At 48.3% G+C, this 27,999-nt stretch overlaps 1 protein-coding gene across 1 annotated transcript in view; it reads right to left on the bottom strand.

Moving 5' to 3' along the window:
• Window positions 1-27,999, bottom strand: part of CHMP1A (charged multivesicular body protein 1A) — a 245,331-nt gene that overhangs the window by 25,891 nt on the left and 191,441 nt on the right. Inside the window, exon 4 of the mRNA XM_069635579.1 lies at window positions 21-167. Within this exon, the coding sequence (XP_069491680.1) occupies window positions 21-167 (147 nt within the window). The remainder of the gene's footprint in view (window positions 1-20; window positions 168-27,999) is intronic.

Here is a 27,999-nt window from a genome sequence, read left to right as displayed (position 1 = left end):
CTGAAAATATTGCTTCTTACCCCCTTCATTGTCACAGCCGTCTGGACCTTTGAGGCCACTGCATCTACCCGTGAGGCCATCCGGAGCCAATTCAAACCTTCATTCTTCTTCCGGATGGCATTTTCTGCATACACACGTGCACATTCCACATTCTTTTGCTGGAGAGCCTGGAAAGTTAAGAGAAAGCTTGTTAAGCAAGAACACAATCCAGGACAAATCATTGATAAGGAGATGACAATTGGCCAAAATACTAACGTTCAGGTCCACCAAGTGCACTGCTAAATATCCGGTTCTCAAGCAGCAAATTCTATGGCTATCTATACTCAACCTAATTGAGAACTACACACTGAATATCGATGCCAAGGCAAACTAAGCCAACCCCAACTCCAGCGCCCCCCACAAACGCACAAATATCTTGCCTCTCGGTAACGTTCTTCCAGATGCCTGTTACTGCACGGATTCCTCATCTATGATATCCATATTCTAGCACAGCTGTTCTCCAGACACCTTTCCGCATCCAGGCAGCGGCACGCATCTGCATGTCGGGTCGTCCGGCGCCTCTAAGCGCTCGCGCCGGATATGAAGTCGGGCCAGTATAAGTAGTGGCACCATGCCCCATGACCTCAGTTCCAACCTTTTCCCCACTAGCACTATGACACAGAGGGACTGTAGAACCAATGGTGTACTAGTTTCCCGCAAGAGAGGCAGGGCGATGAGGAATCCATGGCAGCAACATCCATAAGAAAGAACATTATGGAGAGGTAAGTAATTTGTTCTTCTAATGGATTCCTTCCTGCCAGATTCCTCATCTGGGATAGCCTCCCAAAGCAGTCCATAATCTGGAGGGGGAAGGAAGCAAGGACACCACATAAACCAGAATACTCTGACAGACGGGCCTTCCAAAACAGGCATCCTGGCCTGTAAGGGAATCCAAGCAGTAATGCTTAGCAAACGTGTGCAGACGCCCGCGTTGCCGCCTGGCAAATGTCCAGAACAGGGATTCTCCCCATCCCCCTCTGCAGGGCAGAGGTGGCAGCCATTCCTCTGATAGAATGAGCACTGAGAGCCTCAGGCAGATTCCTTCCCAGCCAGATCGTAGCATTCTGAGATGCAGAGAATGATCCACATGGACAGGGTCGGTTTGGTTACAGCCCTGCCAGCAAGACCACCAGCGTAACCAACAAAACGCCAGCCATCTTTCCTAGCCTCCCTAGTATCAGAGATGTAAAACTTAAAGGACTGTACCGGGTACAGTCGATTAAATCGTTCCTCTGCCTTGGCAGGGTGCGGCAGAGGGAAGAACACAGGAAGATGGATCTTCTGAGAGAAATGGAAATCTGAGACCACCTTTGGTAGAAAGGAGGATCTCACTCTCAAAGTCACCTTTTTGGAAAATACTAAATAGGTATGTAAAACAGACAATGCCTGGCGCTTACCTGTCTCTCAGAAGTGATGGCAACCAGGAAAATCACCTTAAGGGTGAGAAATCTGATAGAACAGGAATGAAGGGGCTCAAACAGAGCGCCCATAAGTAATGTTAAAAGTAAATTCAAATCCCACGCTGGAAACACAAACTGGCAGGGAGGAAACTGGTTACACAAGCCCCAAAGTGGGGATTGTGAAAAACGAGCCCTGTTCGGAGAACCTCAGGAACACAGAAATAGCGGCGAGTCAATCCGTCACAGTGCCAATCTGCAGGCCTGCTTGGGCAAAGGAAAGCAGAAAATCCAACACAGGGGATGGAGGACAGGATAGGGGATCCAGGTTCCTCTCCCAGCACCAAATCAAAAATGTAAGCCACCTGCAGGCATAAATGGATTTCGTAGCAGGCCTCCAAGCTAAAAGGAGCACATTAAGGATGTTGTCCGACCACTCCCAATTCTTGAATCTCAGCCTCTCAGTAGCCAAGCATGAAGGTCCAGGCTGTGGAGGTTCAGATGGAGGACCTGCCCCTCTGACTGGCAGAGCAAGTCAACTCTCCTCAGAAGGCGCAAGGGAGGGCAGATAGACATGTCCAGCAACTCCAGATACCACGTTCTCTGGGTCCAGTCCAGGATGATCAGGATCAGCATGGTGCTGAGTAGACGTAGTCTCCTGAGCGCTAGCAGGATGACAGGGATCGGCATAAAGGAGGTTGAAAGTCCAATCGACCAGAAATGCCTCTCCCAAATCACCCAGATGAGGAAACTCCCTGGAGTGGAGCAGAACAATCACACTTCCTGTTGACACTGGAAGCGAAGCAGTCCACTTGCTAAGTCCCCCAAAGAGAGAAGATCTCCTCCATAATTTCTTGCCAGAGTTGTCCGTTAGGATTAGCAGTCTTGCGTTTTACAGAGGAGAGGAAAGTCACCAAGTCCAGCCTGATCACTCTCAGCTCCAACAAGTTGATGGTTCCCGAGACTCTGCGGAAGACCATTGTCCGCTCACCATAAGATCTGACAAGTGAGCACCTCAGCCTGTCAGATGCGTCTGTGACGACCGCCACCTGGGGCCAAGGTTTCCGGAACACTGTGCCTCTCGGCACGTTGTCTCACCCGGCACACTACTCTAGGTCCTGAGCCACCCGGCTCGAGGCCGCAAGAAGGTCTGACATGTGGCCCTGGAACTGTGACTATCGGTAAGGAAGAAGCCACTGAAGCAATCTCATGCACAGCCGTCCCACGGGCACGACTAGGATGCAGGAGGCCATGAGGCCCAGAAGGCGCAGAAAGGCAGAGTTGTGTCTGTAATTGAAGGACACTGACCATCTGGAAAATGTTTGCCCTCAATCCACGGGCGGGAAAGCCCTGACCAGGAGAGTGTACAAGACTGCCCCGATAAATCTGAAAGACTGGGACAGCAGAACCTGAGACTTTTCGAAGTACATGGACAAACCAAAACTGTACAAAAGAGGCCATGTACGGAGAAGGTGTTCCGACACTAGCTCCCGTGAGCGAGCGCGGCTGAGCAAGTCATCCAGGTAGGGAAAGACATGGATGCCCTCCCTCCCGAATTGAGCGTCTACCACTGCCAGCAGTTGGTAATGTTGGACCAACACGGATCTCATGTACTTCATGTGCTTCAAATGAATCGGAAAATGAAAGTAGGCTTCCTCAAGATCCAGGGAAACCAATCAGTCCTGAAGATCGAGAACTGGCAGAATCTGGGCTAGAATAACCATCATCAACTTGTCCTTGCAAAGGATCAAGTTCAGTAGCCGTAGATCCAGAATGGGGTCCAAGCATCCGTTCTTCTTTGACACCAGAAATATAGGTTAAGTACCAGTCCTTCCCTCATTCTGAACGCAGAAGTAGTTAGATAGTGTTCTTCACCAGAAGATGACGAACCTCCAGAAGGATGTGGTCCGGAGAGAAAGGGGTGGCCAGTGGACTGCAGTCTGATGGGCATTGGAGAAAAGGAAGGCAAAAACCCCGTTTAATGACCTGTAGGGCCCAAGCATCGGACATGGTCTCCAACCACTCCCTGGTTTGTTGCCCTGGGGAGCCGAGGGGACAGCAGCTGCTGCGATGCCTTCTTGCTGAGAAAAACTCTCCCTCTGCCTCTCAGGAAGCGTCTGCCTTGGCCCCTTCCTGTGGCAGGTTGTCCACAGCCCCACTGGGTAAATGACGGAAAGTGGCAAAAACCCCTGCCCCGTGACTAGGATTGCCTGGTGGGCTACTGGACCGTAAGTCCCAAGGACTTGGCAGTCACCTTAGACGACTGGACTTTCTGGAGGGCGTTGTCAGCCTTGCCTCCAAACAAGTTCTGTCTGTCAAAGAGCATATCAAGCAGCCTCAACATCAGAGAGGATGCCTCAGCCGGCGCAGAGCGATCTCGCTCTCCGCTTGGAGCAGGCCCAATCCTGTAGGCGTGCAGGAGGGGGGGGGGGGTTCGCTTGAGGGTACCCTGTCGGTCCCGGAAGATGCGGTGGTACCCACTGGTGCCGTCGCCGAAGCCAGCGGCGCCTGTGCCTGCGTCACATGTGCCTTGGCGAAGGTGTGAAGCATCTTCAGGTGAAAACATTCCCATTCCTCTTTCATGGAGGATTGGGTTGGAAAGGGTACCTGCGCCAACCACTCCAGAGAACCCTTAGAGCAGTGGCTCCTTTTCTTCAAAGAGGACGAAGAGTGCCGGTGATAGGACTCGGATGGCACAACCCCTTACAGTGCTCCCTCTCCTCGCACAGAGCCATTCGCTCTTCAGAACAATGACCCGCATCTTGCGACCTACACGGAACCTTTGCCTTGTGGATGAAGGTGAAAAATGTTGCTGCCCCCTCCCTAAGGGCCTTTGGGTGCATCGACTAACACGACCCGCAGTCCTGGGTGTCGTGGTCTTCACCCAGACAGTTCAAGCAAATGTTGTGCGGATCGGAAACAGGCATCTGCCTGCGGCAGTCCATGTGGGCTTGAAACCGGAGTCCTTTGACAGAGTCAGCATGACAAATCACTAGAAAACAGAGTGTGCAGGAAAATGGAACAGAGGTCATGGGGCGCAGAGCCGCTAGTTTTTTCTGGCCTGACGTAATTTCCAGCACAAAGCGCGCATGACATCGGACGGACCAGACACAGATCCGCGCAGCGCCCACTGGTGGCAGAAACGTTTCCAGAGAACAGCTGTGCTGGGATATGGATATCATGGATGAAGAATCCGTGGCTGGAAGGAGTCCATTAGAAGCTTTCAATCAAGTTCCAATTTATAGCCTCACGTACAACAAACCAAACCAAAGACCACTTTTTCAAAGTATAACCAAAAAACACATTCAAGATCCAACTTAACGGATAGGCTGATAGACTACCAAGATGTATTGAGCAACAAAAGCCGCTTGTAAATTCTGGGATACTTAGCAGGGTCTAAAGATAAATCTACAAAGCCAAGCCTAATTCCAGAATAAGGATAACATTGAATGAGCAAAAACCTGCAAAAGGACTATCATGGTTATTCTGGTTTTCTTAGTTCTTTCTCTCCCCTCCTACACATACTAATTGTGATATGCCAGCACTGCCCTCTGGGCCTCAATGCATTTCTTAAAGATGACCAAGTTACTTTCTTACCTGGTAACGTTCTTTCGATGGGATGGTCCGACGACGTATTCCATATCTATGACATGTAATCACCACAGCTGTGCTGCTTCGGAAACTTTTTTTTTTTCGGCGTCTGCGTCCTGCGTCGATGCGCCGTCGTCGAGGACCTCCTCCGACGTCCGATGTCATCCGATGTGATAAGTAGGACGCACGACGCCCGTAGCCTCAGTTGTAGTTTTTTCCCCCCAGAACGTGTGACATTAGTCAACTGCCAGTCAGACACAAAGCCTTGCGGAACGTAAGCTGCAATCGCAAAAGAAATTCTGCAGCGGGGAAGGCAGGGCGGGAGCGATATGGAATACGTCGTCGGACCATCCCATCGAAAGAACGTTACCAGGTAAGAAAGTAACTTGTTCTTCGAGGGGATTGGGTCCTCCGACGTATTCCATATCTATGACAGACTCCCAAAGCAGTACCAGAGCAAGGAGGAGGGAAAGAATTTAGAATCAAAATTTTGAATAGCCAATCAAATAGCAGAGCAAAGGACCGCCTTGCCAAAGGCCAGATCCTGTCCTCGGATGGAATCGAGGGAATAGTGACGTACAAATGTATGTACTGAAGCCCAGGTGGCTGCATCACAGATGTTGCGAATAGGAACACCCCTCTGCAGGGCAGTAGATGCAGCCATACCCCTGGTAGAATGGGCCCGCAAGCCAGCCGGTGGGTCCTTACCCGCGAAGCGGTAACACTCCGAGATGGCCAAAATAATCCTGCGAGACAAAGTCAGTTTCGTCACAGCTTGCCCCAAAAGCTTTCCAGCGTAACCAATAAAGAGTTGATCGTCCACTCTGACCCGGGACATGCGAGAAACACAAAAGCTTAAAGCTCTCCTAGGATCAAGCTTATGGAGCCTCTCCTCTTCCTTACCAGGATGCGGAGGAGGATAGAATGCCGGAAGAACAACCTTCTGAGCCAAATGAAATTTCGTCACTACCTTCGGAAGAAAAGAAGGACGAACTCTAAGGACAACCCTGTCCTTGTGAAATACAGTGAAGGGAGGCTTAACTGAAAGTGCCTGTAACTCACTCACTCTGCGAGCGGAAGTAACCGCAACTAAAAACACAGTATTCAGAGTTAACAGCCTCAAAGGGCAAGAATGTAAAGGCTCAAACGGAGCACCCATAAGAAACTTAAGAACAAGTTTTAAATCCCAACCGGGCACCAGGAAAGGTGACGGAGGGAACACATTAGGGAGCCCTTTCAGAAACTGTGAAATTAAAGGGATTTTAAAGTAGGAACACTCTTCAGACGAGCGCTTAAATATGGACAGCGCCGCCAGGTAACCTTTAATGGTACCCACTTGCAAGCCCCTGTGGGCCAAAGAAAGCAAAAAGGACAGAACCATGGGGATGTCACATGCAAAGGGATCCACATTCTGAACTCTGCACCAGTCGCAGAACTTACGCCAACGGCAACGGTACAGGGACTTTGTTGCTGGCCTTCGGGCCGAAAGCAACACCTCCATCACGTCTTCAGGAAGGTCCCAATCCTTATACCTCAACCTTTCAGAAGCCAAGCGTGAAGGTTGAGGGATCGGACCTCTGGATGGAGAACCTGACCCCACCCTCCCGGGTGACCCTGCTCCCCCCCCTTTTTGTTGAGGTAGTGCATGGCCACTGTGTTGTCCGTCAGGATCAGGACACTCTTTCCTCGCACAGTCGGCAGAAAAGCCTTCAGGGCTAGCCTGACGGCCCTCAGCTCCAACAGATTGATATGGAGTCTGGACTCCAACGGAGACCAACGACCGCTGACAGCCCGTTGGCATGAGCTCCCCATCCCGTGAGGGATGCATCCGTCACGATCGTCACCTCCGGCCAGGGAAGCCAAAATGGAGCCCCTTCATCAAGTTGCCTTCGACGGCCCACCACAGAAGGTCCCGGGCGACCGAGGGCGGCACCTGAACCGGGTCCGACATCCTGCCGGAGGACTGCGACCATTGCGTCTTGAGTGCCCACTGCAAAGATCTAATCCGCAGGCGAGCCTCTGGCACCAGAAGAATGCAGGATGCCATGAGGCCGAGCAACCTCAAGAACTCAAACGCTGGGAGCGTCTGGGCATGCTGAAACTTGTGCACCATCTGCTGAATGTGAAGAGCCCTCACCTGGGGAGGAAAACACTGCCCCAGGGAAGTGTCGAGCACTGCTCCGATGTTCTGGAGCCGCTGTGTTGGCGTCAAATGGGACTTCTTTAAATTGAGGGAGAAGCCCAGCCTGTGAAGGGAGTGGCAGGTGACGGACAGATGATCCAGGACTTGCTCGGGAGAGCTCCCCCTGATCAACCAATCGTCCAGGTAGGGGTAGACGTGAATCCCCCCTTGCCTGAGATGCGCTGCCACCACCACCATGAGCTTGGTGAAAACCCTCGGGCGGAGGTCAATCCGAACGGCAGGACCCGAAACTGAAAGTGCGAGTCGCCAACCGCGAACCTCAGGTACTGCTTGTGCTTGGGATGGATCGGCACATGGAAGTAAGCATCTTTGAGGTCGAGTGACACCAACCAGTCCTGAAGCTGAAGGGCCTGGAGGACTTGAGAGAGAGTAACCATCTTGAACTTGTCCTTCCTGAGGAGTTTGTTCAAACCGCGCAAGTCCATGATGGGTCTCAATCCCCAGTCTTTCTTCGAAATCAAAAAATAAGGGGAATACCATCCCTTGTTCCTCTCCGCTACAGGCACCAGTTCTATAGCGCCTTTCTCCAGCAGGGCTTGAATTTCCTGCGCAAGGAGCGGATCCGGACTCTGCAAAGAGAGGTTCCCCGGTGGATTGTCGCGAGGCCTGTGCCGAAAGGGAAGACAGTAGCCGTGGGTTATGATCTCCAGAACCCACACATCTGAAGTAATGGCTTGCCACTCTACAAGATGCTGCGCCAGCCTTGCCCCCAACCGGCGAACCATGGGACATGGCCTCATGACTGAGTGGGAGCGGCTGCGGCGTTACCTGAGGGCAAAGAGGCAACTGCCCGAGCGGCCTTGGCACCACGGGTACCCTGTCGTCCACCTCTGGTACCCCTGCGCTGGCCTCTTTGACTGCCAGCTCCTCTCGCTTTACTGAAGGACGAGTAATGGCGAAAGGAACCACCCCTCCACTGCTGTCCCCTAGGACGAAAAGGCGGAGGTTGGCGAACTGCAGCGCCCAACGACTTCACTGCAGCTTTTGAGGTCTGCAACCTCTCAAGGCTCTCGTCAGCCTTGCTGCCAAAAAGGTGTTCACCGTCAAAGGGCATGTTGAGGAGCCGGGACTGCACATCAGGAGCAAACCCCGACTTCCGCAACCACGCAAACCTGCGTATCACGGTGCTCGCCGCCATGGACCTACTGACGCATTCAGCTAAGTCCAAACCCGACTGAACGGACTCACACATGGCATCCTTACCATCCTGGACCATAGCAAGGAAACCATCCTGTTCGTCCCCTTCGGGAATATGTTCAGCCGCTAACGCAACACAGTTCCACAGAGTGTGTGTGAAACGAGACAAGGCACAAATGGAGTTGGCCGCCTGAAGCGCCATACCACCAGAAGAAAACACTTTCTTCGCCCAGCCATCAAAACGTTTGTCGTCCCTATCAGGAGGGATGGTAGGGTACGACGCCTGCTTTGCCGGGGCCGTGGCCGCCTGCACCACCAAACTCTCCGGAGTGGGGTGCCTGGTCAAGTAGTAGGGGTCGCTACTGGCTGGATGGTATTTTCGCGACAAGGATCTGCCCACCGCCGGGAGACTCTCCGGAGCAGTCAAAGCCGCCGCCACCCTTCTCTGTAAAGCCATATGGAACGGCAGTACCGGGTCAGTTGGGGGACCAACATCAAGGATGTCCGTTAGATCATCCTGCACAAACTCCCCTGGGGGAGCAGACCATCCCAAGTACTCAAAAACCCTAGCCATAAGGCGCCGGTACGAGGAATCGGCATGAGAGCCAGGCTCAGGCCTACAAAACTCCACCTCCGGAGAGGTGTCCAGTCCACTGGCATCATGCAGTGACTGCCTCAAATCGTCAAACTGACTATGGCACAAGACAATTTCATCTGGAACCTGACTAGGAACCAGGCCATCAGAATCCTCATCCGCCTCTGAAATATATTCCAGGTGGCGAAAAGAAGGCACCCGAGAGGGCTTGCTCTTAACCAGATCCTTCCTAGGGGGTTCCCCGTGCCACGGGGTACCTCTGACACGAAAGGCGTCGAGCGAATCGGAGCCGGCGTCGAGAGAACAGGCATCAGCGCCGAGAGGATCGGCGTCGACGAAATCAGCGTCGACGTCAGATGCAGCGCCGCCAGCATCGGCGGCATCGACACAGCCCTCGAAGCCGGAGCCCCGAGCGTGTCCTTCGATGACCTCAGCGTCGACGACTTTGACGACTTCCTCGGAGCCGGAGCCTCGAGAAAGCCTGTCGACGCCCTCGACGCCTCAGACGTCGATGTCTTCCTCGAAGACCTCACAGGTGCACACGGTCTCGAACGCGTCGAGGACCGGGACCTGGAACGGGTACGTCGAGAACGAGTCTCCTTGTCCGAACGGTACCTCTCCCGTGACTCGTGCCGACCACTCTTGCGAGCGGTGTCTCTCGACCTCTCACGACCGACCCCACTCGGGGGCGCGGACGGCTTAGTACCCTGCGACTCGAGAATCGCCAGCATTTTCTTCCCGAAGGAAGCCCATTCCACCGGCGTCGCACGGCTGGTGGGGTAAGCGGCGTGCCGGGCAGAGTCCTCTGAAGAGGACCTGGAAGACGACCGGTGTCGGCGCTTCCGAGAATGCCTCGAGGAGGCTGAGGAGTGGCGAGACCGACTCCTAGAAGGAGACCCACGAGACTTCCGACGATGACGCGGAGAGTCACCCCTCGAATCATCCGTCGAAAGCCCCGCAGACTTCGACTTCCTGGGCTTGGACATCCGACCTACCGACAACTTCTTACGTTCGCGTAAGGCTTTGGACGTGAGCGACTGGCAGTCGATACAGTCATCCGTGTCGTGGGCCTCCCCGAGGCACCAGAGGCAGGCGTCGTGCGAGTCCGTCACCGACATCTTGGACCCACACTCCCCGCACTTCTTGAAGCCCGGACGCGGGGTCGAAGACGAAGTAGAAGACATCTTCACACAAAGGATTTTCACAAAAACGAACAGGTTCGAAGACCCGAGAAGAACAGAACTCCAAAGAGTCGAGGCGTTAACCGAGATTCACGAAGCAACACGTTCGCGGAAAAAACAGAACTGAGGCTATGGGCGTCGTGCGTCCTACTTATCACATCGGATGACGTCGGACGAGGTCCTAGACGACAGCGCATTGACGTCATCGACGCAGGAGCCGAAAAAAAAGTTTCCGAAGCAGCACAGCTGTGGTGATTACATGTCAGATATGGAATACGTCGGAGGACCCAATCCCCTCGAAGTGTTGTTACGAAATATGTGTATCATTACTAGAATATAAGAATGTTTTAGGCAGAGATGTGTCACCAAAATATGTAGACACGTTTCCTGATGGTAGATTTAGAACCAGGTTAATGCGTTTTCGTCTCAATCTGTTATGTACATTAGATCTCTGGGGCCCATGCAGCGGTATGGATCCATCTAAAGGATGTTGCAGATTGTGTAAACGAATGACATGACAAGAAACCATCAAACATCTCTTCTTGTGCTGTAGTGAGATGAGGGAGTTGAGTGGAGACTTCTAACTTAGTCTACAACACTGGAAAAGTGTTCCCCGAATTTCTATGGTGCAGACATTTAAATGGAAATCAAGTATATATGATTATTGCAGTAGTGCATTTTATATACAAATCATATAAGATATTAGGGGGAAAATATAACTATAGAGGTACAGACAAAGAATGTTTAGGATAGGGACTGAAAGATTTGAAATTTTTGATAATTTTAGATGAATATGTGGTTTATAAGATGAATTGTTAAATTAATTGTGGTTGTCATAAGAAATGTAAAGAATGATTTGTATAAAATATAGGTTATAATGTATTTAATCATATCTTGTAATAGTTTGATATAAACCAGATCTACTTAAAAAAAAGGTAGTTGGTTGAAACCTTTTAGAAAATACACCTTGTGCCACATCCCTTCAAGCGCAGGCAGCCCTTCTACATTTCCCACCCAACCATATGAGGATTTGACCAACGTATTTGCTCACTGGAACAGATGAATGGGTGTTCTACAGGAGAAAGAGCAAGGACTAAACTGGCATTACAATGAATTAAATTTTCTCTGTCTTGTTGCTTGCCCTTCTTATAAACCTGGCTGGGTCAAGATTAAACAGATACCATTCCAAGAGATAGACAGTATATGCTGCCAAAGTTTAAGTAAACAGATTGCACAGAACGTCTTGGCTGAAGAATGTATCTCATTGGAAGGGCATATGCAAGGAGTAGCTCTTTCAAAAAGCAGGTGGGGTTGCCTAACTGGCTGGCCTGCTAAAGTCAGAGAATGGGACAGCTCCCTAAAATGCCACCAAAGCTGCCCTTGCTCTGGTCGAGTGTTCATGAAGTCTTGAATGCACTTTAATACATCTCAGCTTGTATGAACCAGAGATGAAGACCATGTATCCAGCTATAGTCTCCTTAACTGCTTTCTTGCCAGGAGTAAGATCACAATGAGTGGATAACAAGGATCTGCAGTCCTCAATAGCTTAGCACTTTGGAGGTCGAATTCCAATGCCCTTATATAGAGGTTATACAGTGTCACATTAGCAGAGGAGGAGTTGAGTCTGGGCTCGAAGCTAAGAAAAGGTTGGTCTCTGGAATGAGATCAAGTCAGAAAGGACTACTGAATATGATATATAGGTCATGTCGTTCATAACGTACCTGTACACAAGTGTTTGTTTCTAGACGTGACAAAACAAGGCGGGGGAAAACAGAAGGAGGACAAAACAACGATCTTACTAGGCCTTGTGTCATTCAGATTGCGCAAGTGTGGGGAAGAGGGAGGGGAGAAGTGCTAGGTGGGGAGCGGGGGTGCAGGTAACTCAATAAGCGCTGCCAGAGGGTGGCTCATGGGTGCAGTGAAGAAGGACTGTAGCGTTGCAGATACAGACCTTTAAGTGGTGTGGGTCCCAGAGGCAGTGCAAGGGGACCTGGACCTGCCTGGACCCCGAGTTCAGTGCTTGGCCAGGTGACCAGTGCGTGGAGCAGTCCGGGACGTCAGCAGGGGAGAGAAAGGTCTCGAGTTGCTTCCGGAAACCGACGTGGTTGTAGTTTGAGAGAGGGTGTCTGTTCCAGCGGGAGGCCCGAGCCGAGGAAGGAGATCTGCCCACAACTCTCTGCTTGGAGAAGCATCTGACCCTCAGAGTTGGAGGTGGATGAGCGGAGAGCTCGAGAAGGAAGATCTTTAGAAAGAGAAAGTCGGAGCTAGTGTGGTCCAGGCCCCGAAAAGCCTTGTGGAACATGCAAAGGGTCTTGAACTTGATCCTTGCAGCCACGGGGGGGGGGGGGCTGTGAAGAGATTTCAGAGCTGGAGATATGTAATCCCTGGGCTTGAGGCAAAGGACAAGTCTTGCAGTCCTGTTCTGGATAAGATGTAAGAGTCGGAGAGCAGAGACGGGCAGATTTAGAAAGAGGCTGTTGCAATAGTCCAGCCTAGAGAGTATCAGGGCTCTGGAGACAGTGAGCTTCTGGGGGAAGAGAGAAAAGGCAGAATATCTGAGGAGGTGCAGCAGAAAGTGTGACTTCTTAGAGACGTCAGATGCGAAGAGAGAAGGAGAGGGAGGAGTCGAAGATGATACTGAGGTTCTTAGCCTCACTGGATGGAAAAAAGAGAAAAAAAGAGGAAAGAGAGAGAGAAAGAGAAAAAGAGAGAAAAGGAGAGAAAGAGAAGGAGAGAAAAGGAGAGAAAGAGAGAAAAGGAGAGAAAAGGAGAGAAAGAGAGAGAGAGAGAGAGAGAGAGAAAGAGAGAAAGAGAGAAAGAGAGAAAGAGAGAAAGAGAGAAAGAGAGAAAGAGAGAGAAAGAGAGAGAAAGAGAGAGAAAGAGAGAGAAAGAGAGAGAAAGAGAGAGAAAGAGAGAGAGAAAGAAAGAAAGAGAAAAAGGGAGAAAGAGAAAAAGGGAGAAAGAGTGAGTGAGAGGGAGAAAGAGAGGTGTCCCGATGAGAATAAAAAAGGGGACTACATAAAACACCACCTGGAATCTATGTATTTTAAATAAAGGGTCAGTGATTTGGTAATTTGTACGAAAGATGCAACTGCCACAAAAAAAGCAGTCGTCTAGAGCAGTAAATCCAAATCATAGCAGGTGCAAGCAAGGTATGGTTTCAAACAGTGAAGACAAACACAAGTGATCACAGTTCAAGGGTGTTAATTGAACTTCAAATGGACTGGTTAAACACCCATCTAAAGCTAAGGATGGGAACAAGCTATGACCATCAAATAATAACAACAGTACTAGTCAAGTCTGTCAAATAAAAGGCCTATACTAATAAACCTATTGCCAATCCTTACTTCTAAATACAAAAGGGTTTGGGACAATGTGTATGCAAAAAGAAAAAAGTGTTCAAGAAATAATATGTCAGGACGGCTGAGCAGTTGGCTTCCCTTCACCATGTTTTCTGCACGGGGCAAGGCGGCACATTCACACACACTCTGGCTTCTCGACTACAAGGATACAGTTCAAAGCACAGACATTAGGGCCTTCTGCCAAAGTCTCTTTTCCAATAACAGTCTTACTGTAGCGGGTCTATCGTAATATACAAAGTCTCAAAGTTCCAATCCGATCAGGATTTTTACAAGAACAAGTTCTCGGTTTTCAATAATCCTCCTTCTCCTCCCTCTCGAATTCTTCAGTCTGGTTTCCTGGCCTTACGTTTTCTGCCTCAAAGGTTTCTTGAAGGTAATGGCATCTTCCCGAAAAGGTAAAGGGTAATTCCCTTCTTATGAACCCTTCTTGGTCTGCCACCTTTCTCCCCTCGTTCAGCTGCAGACTCGAAACTGCTGTTCCTTCATGTGCTTTGCTTTCGTGCTCCGATTTTTATCGGTGTGGGGAAGTTTAATGGAAGTCAGGTGTGAGTGATTGTCAGTAAATTGCCTGATCTCACTTGTCCACAGTAGCGGGACATGTCAGATGCACTGCTCGGGTGTGGGTCTGTTTTCTCCCAGAGTGGACTGTCTGGGTGAAAGTGCTGGAAAAGGGAAAGGGGGCGGGGGAGTTATGTAAGGTTCCCATGTATCCTACCCAGTAGGATGGGGTAAAGGTGTTGCAGGGGGAGGGATACCACGTCTCGCCACCCGGTGTCCCACTCCCACTCCCCAAAGACCTCTCACCCAGTTGATCCTCCCGCACTGGTCCACCCCCAGGGTGTGTAACCAAAGGCGATGGCCGTGCCCTGGTCAACCGAGAGAGAGATCCGCAGGGACTAGCCGATGAGACACCTTCTGGTTTCTCACAGAGGCCAATGGATGACAGGGCTTGTGCATTAGCAAGCCTAGAACCAGATTCAAGTTGAATTGATCAAGAGCATTCTTCGGAGGGATAAAGATGTGGCACGTCATTGCCTAATTTCTTAAGGAAACGTAGTCCTCCAGGAAGTTCAGGTGTGCAGCATTAGCATAAAGTTAGTGTTTACAGAAATCTAAATGGATCCCAGTGCCAGCTGGAGACGATGAGCAGGGCTTAACATTATCCAAAATTGCAAGTAAATGGTTAATCAAGGCACTCACTGTTGTACTACTTTCAAGTGGCCTCACCTCACTGCACGCATGATGGCCATTTTCTCATCAGAGATGCTGAAGTTGGCATACATTAACTTATCAGGTGCCAAGCTCTCAGTAAGGGTATGTGGCTCATGAGGGAGTTCTAGGAGCCTGCCATGTGAAAGCTGAAGATCTGATTACCAGGAGTTGGCAGATTACCTAACTGAAGAGTCCTCAGAATGTAGGGAAGATTCTGACCAACAGAGTGTGACTAGTTCCTACTGAAGAGCCCTTTGATTGCAGCTGCAGCAAGCTGCGACTTTAGTAATGCTTTAGCTGGTGCCATATTTCAGGAGATCTTGCGAGCCCCACTGAAATGCCTACTGGCACCCGAGTAGTAGCCATTGATGCTGGATATGCCCTATCTGGCCACCCCTTCACCGCCACAATTATATCCCCAGAGCTCTGCCTAGCAGCACACCCACACTACAAGGCACGTGCAGGGTGGCACTCTGTGTTCGCTCTTGTATCAAGACGTGTTGCAGGGCTTCCTGTCTGTTGTCTCTTGCTCGGTTTTTCCTGGTTGTTTCTCCCCCTTCTTGTTGTGTGATAGGACAGAACTTGTGCTAGAGGTAGATCTAGCGATGTCCGGTATTAATACTATTAATAGCTTGCTTGAAGCCAACTGAGCAAGGGTGCAAGTCGGGAAACAGCAGGCAAGATAAAATTAGGGTGGATTAAAACCAGATGCCATACATGCAATCAGTTATATTACTGGGTCAAAAGACCCTAGTCTTGTGCGAGGAATCAACGGAGGCAAATCCAGCGGTAAACTTTACATCTTTGGGAATGGTTGGTCAGTCGCTGTAAGGAATAGGTGAGAATGAGCCAGAGGGTCAGCTGCATGCCATTGATGAGAAATTCTTGGTACGCACTGAGGCGGTAGGTGCCCCATCTGATGAACACATTTTAAAGCCCAGACACAAAGTATACATTTTTACAACGGACGGACAAGTGTGGTGACAGGGGATCATGCCTCCGACCCTCTATTTTACTTATACAAGAGAAGGCCCTCCAACTACATAAGAGGCTTGCAGAGTTACTGAGATTAAGTCACATTCTCTGGCCAACCTTCTTTTGGAAAAAGAAGGGCACAACCTCCGGGAATGCCCATAACCGATGTGATGTGCTAGCCATAGGGGGTACATGGTTAATTTCCCAGAGCCCCTCAACATCCCCCACAGTATTGTGTGCCATAGCGACAGGAGCGCATTCTGCACAGCATACAAATTATTTGGGGAGAAGTGTTCGAACATGATGCCAGTCTGAAAGTAAAACCACATACACCCTCCATATTAAGCAGCTCAGATGTCTCCCCTGGGCTGGCTCTAGGGAGGTTCATGGAATGGACAGCTGGGTGGGGTGGGGGAATTCATTATAATTAAAAGGAATGTTTTACGGAGGTTCTATCAAATATATACTTTCTTGAATACAAAGAGGAATTTTGCTGCTAAGAGACCCATCAATTTACAAATATGTCAGTGGGTGCTGAATAGAGGTATCCAAAAAGGGGCCACAAGATAATTATCATAGTTTCAAGTGTTTCTTTTACGAGGCATCAGGCACAAAACATTTAATATACGAACTTTATAGGATTTTCGACAAGGGTGGTCAGGTAATAAACGGCAAGTATGAACAGCATGGCAAATATGACCTAGCCTGCCCTCTAACTCCACATCAGTGGGAAGATATCTGGAAAACAGCGAGGAGGGGTCATCAATTTGTGTGCAGCATAATGAAACTGCTTATAAAATATTCCATAGGTGGCATTTAGACCCACAACTACACAAAATTAAAGCGACCTCCTCCCCCAAATTACTGGATGGAATGTGGACAACAGAGGTCCTTCTTTCATTTATGGTTGATGTGTCCAATTTGAATGCTGTTCTGAGGGATGTGCTGCAGACTATCAATAAGGTGATGGGAATTAAGATCCCCTGCGAACCATACATGGCCCTCACAGGGATCACAATTAAAGGCACCTACCCGTTGAGGTCACGAGGAGGCAAGCTGATCACTTTGCTCCTTTAATCTGCAAAGCTCTCAGTGGTATAATTGTGGCGTAAGAAAATACCTCTGACTGGAACCATCTGGATGAACAAACTGTGGCTAATGCTAGCAATGGAGAGGCATACTGCCGATTTAAGAGGCACTTCAAAGTCATTTTATAAGATTTAGCAGCCTTTGCTCCAGTACCTCCCCAAATATAATAGACACTTCACACAGCCGACAAACCCCATGTGCCCTACAATTACTTGATATGAACTCTTCTGACCTGTCTTGAAAGCCAGAGATGATACTCTGTTCCGATTGTTGGTTTGATCCCAGTTGTGATGAGCCAGAGTCTGATTCAGTGGAAGGGCAGGGCCGTTCTTTCCATCTTTGTTTTACAGTTTAAAAATTTATCCTTGTAATGAAGCTATGAGAGACTTGGTAAACGGCTATAAAAGTACATGGTATACTGTAAATCTGTAGAGACAGTTTGCAAAACAAATAAAAACATTTGAGGAAAAAAATAATGATGGGATGCCTTCCTTATCACCCTGTCCATCAGGAACTTGGAGCAGACTCTTACTATTTTAGAGGCTGCAAATCTATTGATATTGCTCCTTTCTAATGATCGGATGAAACTTCATGCCAGACAGGACCAAGAATATCTGTAAAAGCGTTTTAACTGAGAATACACAGACATTATATAAAGCCAATATCCCACCTTCACGGATTAAGTTAACAGAGGAACTCAAACAATGGGATAGGCAGGAGTTATCATAATGTACGTGTATTGCTGCCATCAAGATGACGCTACTCTTGTGAGAAACCTGGGGGTATCCTAACACCTACTCCCCGTGGCTCCTCTTCTTACGTGCCCAGGGAAGTCCATTGCTTTTGGATTCTGACCCTGAGAGTGGAGAAGCGAGGGATTATCACCTGGGTGGAGGGTCTTTGGGGATTGGGGACAGCATATCCACAGATGAGAATGGTATACCCCTTTCCCTTCTGAAAATCAACCTCATCCTTCCTAAGCCTTCATGGGCTATTTAAATAATTTTCCATCATTTCCCATCATTTAACTCACTATGGTACTGAAACGAGGAAGAGGCCTGGAGAGTATTGTAAAGGTCAGGCATGTCTCAACTACTACACTAATTGCAACCAGGCAATTGTAATTTGAGACTCACACTGCAACCAGTTAGGCGGTTGCAGGTATATAAAAAAGGAGGAGACCAGCAGCAAAGAGGCCAGCAGGGAATCCTGGAGAGCAGGAGAGCCAGGACACCAGCAGATGGCCGTGGAGCTGGGGAACAAGCGAGCCGCAAGAAGGCCACAGGTGGCGAACCTTCATTTGTCGGAGGTCCGCAGTCAGAGCTGCCGAGACAGAAGTAAGAAGAAAGGTGACAGACAGCGTCCGCAGAGCTGCCAGCGATATCCAAAAAAAGTGAAGTACAAGCGGGGCTCGGTGTGGAAGCAAACATGTTGGCGGAGCCAAAATCCAAAGCACAGCCTCCCGCAGGAGACACCAGGGAACAGGGAGTAGTGGGAAGAGCACTCCGTCCGGGGCGCTCCTGGGGCATTGTGAAAAAAAAGAATTGGTTGCAGAATGAATGAGAAAGCCTGTCTGCTGAAGTTAACCCAAAGTAATGGGTTGAGAGACGGAAATACATGGAAAATATAATTATGCAAGTGGCAGAGTAAAGTCACACTTAACAGTGAACTAAGGAGGGCTTTTTGCAAAGATGTGCCTTGATGACAAGTGTGTGTGAAATTCAAATGTTGCCTATTGAAAGCAAAACACGAATCGCATGAAGCATTAAATAAAGCATGTATGGAAGATTGCGAATGAACATGACCACCACAAAGTGAACTATATATGAAAATCCAATGTGATAAGGCCAAAAAGACCGCCAAAGGAGAGAACACATTGTGGCAAAGCCAAATAGCTGACAAAGGGAAGCAAAGTGAGTGTGAACCATCACCGGTATAAACACAGAAGAACCTGTGTGGGCTAAAGAGCCTAGGGTTCCTGGTTGCGTGACCGGTTATGGCTGGAGCGTGTGGTCCGACAACTGTGTCTAGACTAGGGAAACCCAACTGTGAAAGCCAAAGAGGTTGCTGAAGTGAAACAGGAGAACGCAATCTGATTGAACTGTTAAGAAAGCAGAAGGAGTATAAAGGAGGCCTGGAGCGGATTTTGAATATTGAAAGAGTGAGAACAAGTATAAGTGGAACTGTCTTGAACTTGGGGGAAGGGAATCCCAAGGTTTTGTGGAACTGCCTTGAACTTTGGAAAGTTAATCCAGAGACTTTATGGAACTAGTTTGAACTTGGGGAAGGGGAGCTGATAAGTAAGCCAGGAGCTGGAAGAAGCTCAGAACTTTGTTTGGAACACCATTTCTTTTATTGCTGACATCCATACACATAGTTTAGCTTTAGGTGTCAGGGCAAGTACAGGTTTTGGACACAGACAGAAGTTGAACTTTCTGACTCAGACTTTGTTTAGTTTCTTTAGGTAGGGACTTCAACCATCCTGACATTTGAGTTAATAAAACATTTTGTTTTGAACATTGAATTGGTTGTCTGTCTCTTGCATCATGATGCCTTCACACTATCAAAGGCAGTTGTTATCAGGCACTCCCAATTAGAAAACCGGAAGCGATGACCCAAAAGTTGCATAAAGATTTTTGCTTTCATCTGGCCTTTCGGGGAAGGCCCATGGTCTGAACAGGTGCTTACTCGCTCCCCTTGAATGGGTGGATTGGGTGTCCTGAAGGTCAGAGGATATCTGTTAGCCACTCAAATCAAACGGATTCTGGAATGGGTTGGGAATGGCCAGAATAACGGGTGGTGTGAGGTGCAACAGGGGGCGACATCCCTTAACAATGCTTCCGTTCCTGGGAAAGGGGCCAGAGAAGTGGCAGGAGTGCTGCTACATTCAACCAAGTGCTCTTGTTGGTACTGGAACAGAGTGCTACAAATTAAAGGTGTGAAGGTGGGGCAGGGTCTGGTATCTCTGATCTGTTTTAATTCAGAGTTTGGACCCAGTAGTACTGAAAGCTTCTGGGCTGGATGGAAAGGGGGTGGAGGATTGACAATTAGACTGAAAGATTTATATAAACGCAGGGGTATCACTCTCCTTTGTACAATGTAAAGCCCAATTCGATATAAGGGAACAGGAACATGTTTGGTACATACAGGTGCGGCATTGGATATCTAATAGGGCAGTCAAGTCAGCTGGGACTAGTGAACGGGGGGCTTGGAACGCTTGATACAGGAAGGAGAGTGGGAGTGAGGGGAACAAAGGAATCTCAGGATTATACAGGCTGCTGGAGGGGGGCTTAAGGAGGATATGTTGATATATGCAGAGATGGGATAAGGGGCTGGGGGGTCGCTATGTCGGAGGCAGCATGCGGACAAATTTGGGCAAGGGCACATAAATACACTAGATGCACTTCTATTACAGAATTGGCCTACAAGACTTGTTTCTGGTGGTACCTAATCCCCCAACGTATAAATAGACTAACATGTGTCTCCTCTCCTCTTTGTTGGAGACAATGTGTGGGATTTGGGACATGGGTGGTTGTTTTGTCCACAGGCACAACTACCTGGCTTGTGAACCTTGACTGGGAGGGGAGCCTAGGTCTCGGATGGACAACAGGGAGGTGCACAGGGTTGGTAAATAGGAGGGGGAAATTTAGCTGATCGTGAACTGTAAACTGTTGGGTCACCATGTTGGGGGAAAATGGTTTATTGAGATCAAGAATAAAATCCAGAAGTCAGGTGGTGGTTATTATTGGGTATCAGTACTGTATTGTGCGTTTCTCTTTTTGGCTGTGCCTCAAGCAATATCTGTGTTGGTTTTGCCCAAATGACTGACTCCTGAAGATGAAGCTTTTAACTGGGAATACACTCAAAAAAAAATCACCCTCTCAGAAAATATGTCATTGTTTTTGTGAGGACTGCACGGTGAGTCAAGATTGCTAATACTGTTGCTGGGGGTAGGATGCAGCTAGTCAACAGCCTATGGGTCTGAACCTGCTAATCTGGGCAGCTGGTGTAGGTGCTTCAGCAATGCTAGGAAGGAATACGCTGGTCTAGCTACATAGTGAACTCTAGGCTTTGTTTTTTATTTGCGTATTCTCATTGATCACGTGAGTCCCAAACAAAGATGCTCTGAGGGGGATTTCTATTGCATGAGCTAGCATATCAGGCATTAGGCCTGATCTTTTTGTTAATGAATCAACTCCAATTCCCACTCTATGAACCACTTCCCTGGCCATTAGTTGGTTAGTGCTCTGATGAGCTGGAAAGAGATGGCTTGCCCATTTCAACATTGTTAGTGCATCCCTCCTTTGATATTCTGGGAGAACATGAAGAGGTCTCAGAGCATGCTCCAGAAGAATGGTATTTGTGTTTCCACTACATATGGTCTTGCAGCCACGCTAGGGTGTGTGTCGATAATGTCGATTAGTCGTGAATGTCTGGAATGTTGAGGAGAGACTAAACAGCACTGTGTTCTCAGATTGGTTTGGCCCACTTCTGATCTCAGGGGGATCCGAGAGGTCCAATCTGCATTCGGGACAAAGCACTACTTCAGCTCGGCATGCCTGAGAAAACTAGTCAACTGTCATGACCACTGTGAGGGGGCACATGTTGTGCCACAAGCAGGCTCCCACCAGAACCCTGAGCCTTAAAACCACTGCAAAAAAGCTCCTGGAGCCAGTCCTGGCACCTTTGGCACCAGGCTCATATGTAGGAAGGAAGGGCTGCTCAAACTAGGTCCCATTTATGTAAATGGGAATAATTTAAATCCAACATGGAAGCACCCACACAGTCTAGTTCTAAAAACCAAGCAATGTTTGCTGTGTTTTGCGTGTGGCAGGCCTGGAACTACTCTCGCTGGTACTACTTTACCTGGGCTATATAAACCACACCCTGACTGCAGAACACGCTTCATGTTATTCTGCAACCAGCAGTGTGACGCTCACTGTGTCCAGCTCCTGGTCTTCAGCATCTTCCTGTAATCCTGCAAGTACAAGAACAAGATTATTCCGTTTTACCTGAGAAAACACCATCCAGCACTCAGCATCTCAACTGGGCTGCAATCTGTGGAAACCGAGAGAAGAAGAAACATCACTCACCCGTGAGTACTAGCTTAAGGACTTCCGGCGAACCGCTACCACAGCTGCTGTTCGAACATTGCGAACTGCAATAACGAGAAAGGGAAAAACAAGATTAGAACGCACGCTTCCAAAACATCGAATTCAAACAGTCTTACCTGAATTTCATCGCGCTACGCCACGCTTCCATCCGGAGCACCACAGCAACATCTGCAAAGGAAAAGAGACATATTCAGGTTCGCTTTGCTTTCAATATTAAACAACTGCACAGCGCTGTACTTACCCTAACGGATTCCGGGGGCCTGTTTTTCATCACGCTCTCATCCACTCGCAGCACCAAGCAGCCTGTGAGGAGAAGAAGAAAACACAGATTAGCTTTAAAAGACAATAAAGGCGCTGCGCTTTGCGCTTTCTCTTACCTAGAAACATGCCTCTCCATCCGGCAAGCCAGCATCAAGACCTTCGCACCTGAAAAGAAGAAGATAAAGACATTAACGAATTCCCACCATAAACAGAACAAAGACTTACAATTAACAAACCTACCTCCCTAGCAGCAGATTTGAGGTCACAGCAGGCCTGGGCCCAAGGAAGGCGTACTGCACCAGTGAAGCAACTCGGGCAGCTCGCCAACAAACGTCAAGCACCCTGCACAAGAAACACAGGACGGATAGCTCACCCTACACATAACTAAGGGGAGAAATGAACCCAGTGGAAAGGGAATTGGTCAGAGGGAGGTGGGAGATTCACCCATTAGAGACAGTTCTCACAAATCCTCCCTTCTGTAATTGCAGATTCATTATTCAGCACTGGGCAACTGAGCATCCACGGTTCCAGATCTCAGAGCCTTCCAGACGCCCCTGGGTAGATCAGGTGAGCGCATCATCAACTCAGGATTGTTGTGTAGTCCATCACCTTAAAAGCCAATGTGGCACGCAAACTTCATCTCCATCAAATCTTTAACAAGGTCTCAGACAATGGCCCTGGTCTTGCTCAAATCTGGAGGTTGATTAGAATGAAAAAACCAAAAAGACCACTATCAGGGACTTTGTCTATCCACTGATCATAAGGAAGAAGTTTTCAGGGGTTGCAGGCTTAAGCAAGACTTGCCCAAAGTCCTTTTCATGGCAGAAGTCAGCTGACCCAGGCCAAGATATTGCAGCTGCAAAGAAAAGCCTCCCACAGAAAGGTGGAAGAGGCAACAGCCGGAAGGGACAATCATGGCCATGAGATGGGACCAGGAAGACCCAAACCCAGGAGGAGATGGATAACATTCTCTGATACGTCAAGCTCAGATTCAGCACCCAGAGCCAACCGGGTTATAACAACTATAACTACGGCAAAGGGCGCCATCAGAGGAGTCCTTTTTTATGATGTAGGGACCGCAGGGGACAATTCAGGGGTCCCTTCCAACACGACCCCTACGGATACCCCAATTGGCGAATATACAGACCCCGCAGACTGACTCAACTGAGATAAATAAAAATCTCAGTATCCCACTATTCAATCTATCTGCAACTAGCTTTACCGCAGATGAAGAATCTGTCCTAGCAGAAGGTCTCTTTCGCATCCTCCAACCCAACCAGCTGGTTCACTTTAGAAACAGAAATGAAATAATTCTTCAGAAAAAGTCACCTGAAATCTTTCTTTAGTGAGACACCAAGGATTGAGTCAGAAGTGGACAGAGTATTAAGACCAAAATCGAACTTGAACCCCAATGAAAATCAAGACTCCAAGGGAGATTACCACCTTTGAAAAAAAATATTTCCTGCAGGAAATATCGAAGCTTCAATCAAATAAACACCAGACAAGGCATCATTTATTGATTTGCGAACGGGCAGCCATGAAAGCTTTGGGTGACAACGGGGAAATAATCATCAAACCCGCAGATAATGGGGGCGGTAGAGTCATCCAGTCCCGGGAACAATGTCAACAGTTGGTAAGAGATCTTATTGATGATGAGGGCAACTACAAGAAACTGAGAAAAGATCCTACAGCAGAAATCGCACAACAGATAAGGGACAACAAACTATGCCTGCCAACACAAATGGATTATAATTAAAATCAAACAGTGTGTAATTAGATTCATAATTACGCACTATATGACTCAAGATAGGGTCCCAGTAAACTTCATTGTGAAACTCCTTACAGTAGCTCTCCCCAAAAACCTCTATTTAATGAAACGTACTATCTCCAAGTCTGTGGCACAGCGATAGGAGCAGCATTCGCTCCCACTCTAGCCATCCTATACATGGCCATGTATGAGGAAACTCATGTGTTCACCAAGTTAAGCCCATTCCACCATAGGATCATGAAACAAGTGCTACATAGACGACAAGGTGACCTAGACACACTTCGGTAATTCCACGTTTGGTTGAATAATAGAACATCTGAAATACAACCATGTGCAGTAGCCCACATTCTATCAACTTTATTGAACCAAACTTCCTTGAACAATGAACGAAGGTTATCCTGTACGCTATAAAATAAAAAGAGCACAGACATGAATGTGCTACTACATTTTGAGAGCTACCACCCCAAGAATTTAAAAGAGAATCGTATGGGCAGTATATGGATTCACAGAAATTGCTTAGAACTATCAGAGTATCAACATCATGCGGATGAACTGGAGGTGAAATTAAGAACGAGAGGCTACCCAAAGAAACTACTGAAAAACTCCATATAGAGGGCCAAATAAACACCCAGAGACACTATTGATCCCCAAGACCAGAAACAGTGATGATGTCAATCCAACATGTGTAACAAGCTTTGGACCAGACACTTGGAAAATGGGATCAATAATTAATACATTCTGGCCATTTGTACAAATAATTATACCGGGGGAGCCACTACCACATATGGCTTTAAAGAGATCAAAAAACCTCAAAGAATGTCTGACACATGCACGCATGGGAAGAAAGGAAACAAGAAGCTCGCTGTGGAATCTTAGAGAGGTCACTGGACATCACCCATGCAGCAACTACACAGTGTGCAGATTTCCCAGAACAAATCAAATCATTTAAAATAGCAGATAAAGACTGGACACTTCTCTTACTGCAAAACAAGCAAAGTGATCGACGTGATTCAATGTCCATGCGGCCCAATATATGTGGGACAAACTACATGCCAATTGAACAAAAGAATTGGAAACACTGCTCAAAAATGAGGTGAGGGTCCCACGCAGCACCTCTGGTCTCACATTTCATAGAATTCCAACATGGCCCTGACAAGATACTATGGTGGGTGGTAGTCAGTGTATAGTAACACCAATCCAACAATGCACTGCTATACAAGGAGGCGTTGTGGATCCACAAGATTCAGACCCAATCCACAGGCCTCAATGAACTCATGCCATTCTATACCTAAAGAGAGGCCGCAAGTGTACACAAATTGACAAATAAACTGTAATACTCAGGAGAAGAATTACCAATAGGAACCTTACACTAGGAGCATTATAGGCCAACAGATGACTGTGGCAGGCTGACATGTTGTATGCATGCAGTGATCACTATCTAACGGGTATTCACCAGATCTAGAGAAGACCCAAAACCCCTACTATAGAAGTAATCTTACTATTAACATCATGCCCGCTTAGGGACAACATCACTCTGCCAGGATCCACCATATAGGGCCTACTGCAGGCTGGCACACACCCAATTCCATCAAGCAGCACACTCCCACCCCAATCCCATGGGAGGTCAAGGGATGAGATCTGCTCTCCCTTAGGTGGCTCACCCCTCAGTCGAGAATAAAAACCCTTGAATAATTTTCCCAGAATTAAGTCATCCATGACATATGCCTGAACATCTAGGGTACCTGACCCCACCACAGCTGGTGCCTTAGGTCATCTTGACTGGGTTGGGCATCAGAACTCTTTCGCTGGTGTTGAAACCAGGGTTAGCAAGCTTCTCTCCCAATTTACAATGCAGGCCTGCCTCAATTGGATATTTTTTGAGGCCTTCAGCTGCAACCTGATCAAGACTCTGGGGACTTTCCCTCTTTAACCTCTGATGCTGTCAAGCTCACCTGGTATCAACGGGGAGGCCACCCAGCCCTGGTTGGATGATTTGCACTCTCGAACCCTCTCCCGGTCCCTTGGTAATGCCTCTGGTTAAAGATGGGTCTGCAATATAGGAGAGCTGGATTCAATACCAGATTGTCTTTATGTTTCCCTACCTCCCTTGGCCTCAACTCCTTCCTCCCACATGGGCCTTCTCCTCACCTTAATATTGCAAAAGGTGGATTCTCTGTCCTGCTCCTCGTGGCAGGGGCGCATAGATGTGGGGGCGAGCAGCGACCAAGTTACTTCACTGGTGCAAGCCCTCTGTGAGAATCCAGGCCTGCTGCGACTCCTTAAGTTTGCTGCTTTACAGTCTTTATATGCAGTTCTTATGTTCCGTTTAGTTCGAATAATAATATCTTGCTTCTTTCCTTTTAGGTATGGAAGAACAAGTTACTTCTTACCTTGTAACGTTCTTTCGATGGGATGTTCCTCCGACGTATTCCTTATCTTTGAAAATACGTTTCCAGCTTGCTGGCCTCGGAAATTTTTTCTGTAGAGGGCGCTGCGCGTTGACGTCCGCCGAGTTGATGTCCCTCGACGGCCACCGTATCGGCGCCAACGTCATCATGCCCATAAATAGCCACGCGCTGCATCCGTTGCTCAGTTCAGTTTTTGTAGCATAAGAAAAGTCATGCCTGAATTGGTTATTGACCTTGAAGGAGCGTAAGCTGCAACCACAAGGGAAACATCACTGCGGGGATGGATGGGAGGGGCGATAAGGAATACGTCGGAGGAACATCCCGTCGAAAGAATGTTACAAGGTAAGAAGTAACTTGTTCTTCGAAGGTATTGTGTCCTCCGACGTATTCCTGATCTTTGATAGACTCCCATAGCAGTGGCATGTAATTGGAGGTGGGAGTGAGAATGTTATGTATCCCTTTAGGGATGGACCGAATGTAATACGGCCTTGCCAAATCTGGTCTCTTGACTAGTGGAGGAATCCAGATTGTAAAATTTTGTGAATGTATCTGCGGACGACCATGTGGCAGCCGCACATATGTCTCGGACCGGTACCCTTCTTTGGAGAGCCGAAGAGGCTGCAATACCCCTTGTTGAATGAGCCCTGAGATTTTGGGGTGGCTCTTTCCCTGCCAGTTTGTAACATTCCAGAATGGCCAAAATAATCCACCTGGAGTTGTTTTGTTATGGGTAGTCCCAACTTGTGACCAGAGTATCCTAGAAACAGTTGGTCTGCTTGCCTGATCCTAGCCATTCTGCTGATGTAAAAGCCGAGAGCTCGCCTTGGGTCCAGCCTAGCCTTTCTTCCTCTTTCCCCGGATGGGGAGGAGGGTAGAACGAAGGTAAGGTAATTTTCCTGAGTAATATGAAATTCAGAAACCACCTTTGGGAGGAAATTAGGCTTCACCTGTCGGACAACTTTGTCCTTGTGGAAAATTGTGTGTGGGGGTTTACAGGAGAGAGCTTGTAGCTCGCTCAACCTCCTAGCAGATGTTAGTGCTACCAATAGGACAGTTTTAAGCGTGAGAAATCTCAGCGAACAAGAGGGAAGTGGTTCGAATGGAGTGCCCATTAGGAAGTTTAAGACTAAATATAAGTCCCATAAGGGAACCTGGAATGGTTTTGGAGGATAAACATTAGTTAATCCCTTGAGAAATTGTATCACTAGGGGAAGTCTGAAATACGATGGTTCCTCCGCAGTGCGCTTGAAGATAGAAAGCGCTGCGAGATAGCCTTTTACAGTGCCAACTTGAAGGCCCAAGTTTGCCAAGTAGAGTAGAAACGATAACACCTTTGGTGTACCACATGAAAAAAGGTCGATATTCTCTTCCCTACCCCAGCTGCAAAATTTGTTCCAACGGCAGCGATATAAAGACTTTGTTGCTGGCCTTCTGGCCGAAAGCAACACCTCCATGACGTCATCAGGGAGATCCCAATCCTTGTACCTCACCCTTTCAGAAGCCAAGCGTGAAGGTTGAGGGTTCTGGTGTCTGGATGGAGAACCTGACCTCCCTTCTGCGAGAGAAGATTCTCTTTGAGTGGAAGACGGATTGGAGGACAGAAGGACATATCTAGAAGGTCCGGGTACCATGTTCTCCTGGCCCAATCCGGGGCAATTAGGATCATG

The sequence above is a fragment of the Ambystoma mexicanum genome, chromosome 1q (assembly GCF_040938575.1).
Source record: "Ambystoma mexicanum isolate Mex_15411 chromosome 1q, UKY_AmexF1_1, whole genome shotgun sequence".
Taxonomy (NCBI): domain Eukaryota; kingdom Metazoa; phylum Chordata; class Amphibia; order Caudata; family Ambystomatidae; genus Ambystoma; species Ambystoma mexicanum.
Note: the sequence above shows the minus strand (reverse complement) of the source record. Positions and strands in the feature narration are given on the sequence as shown.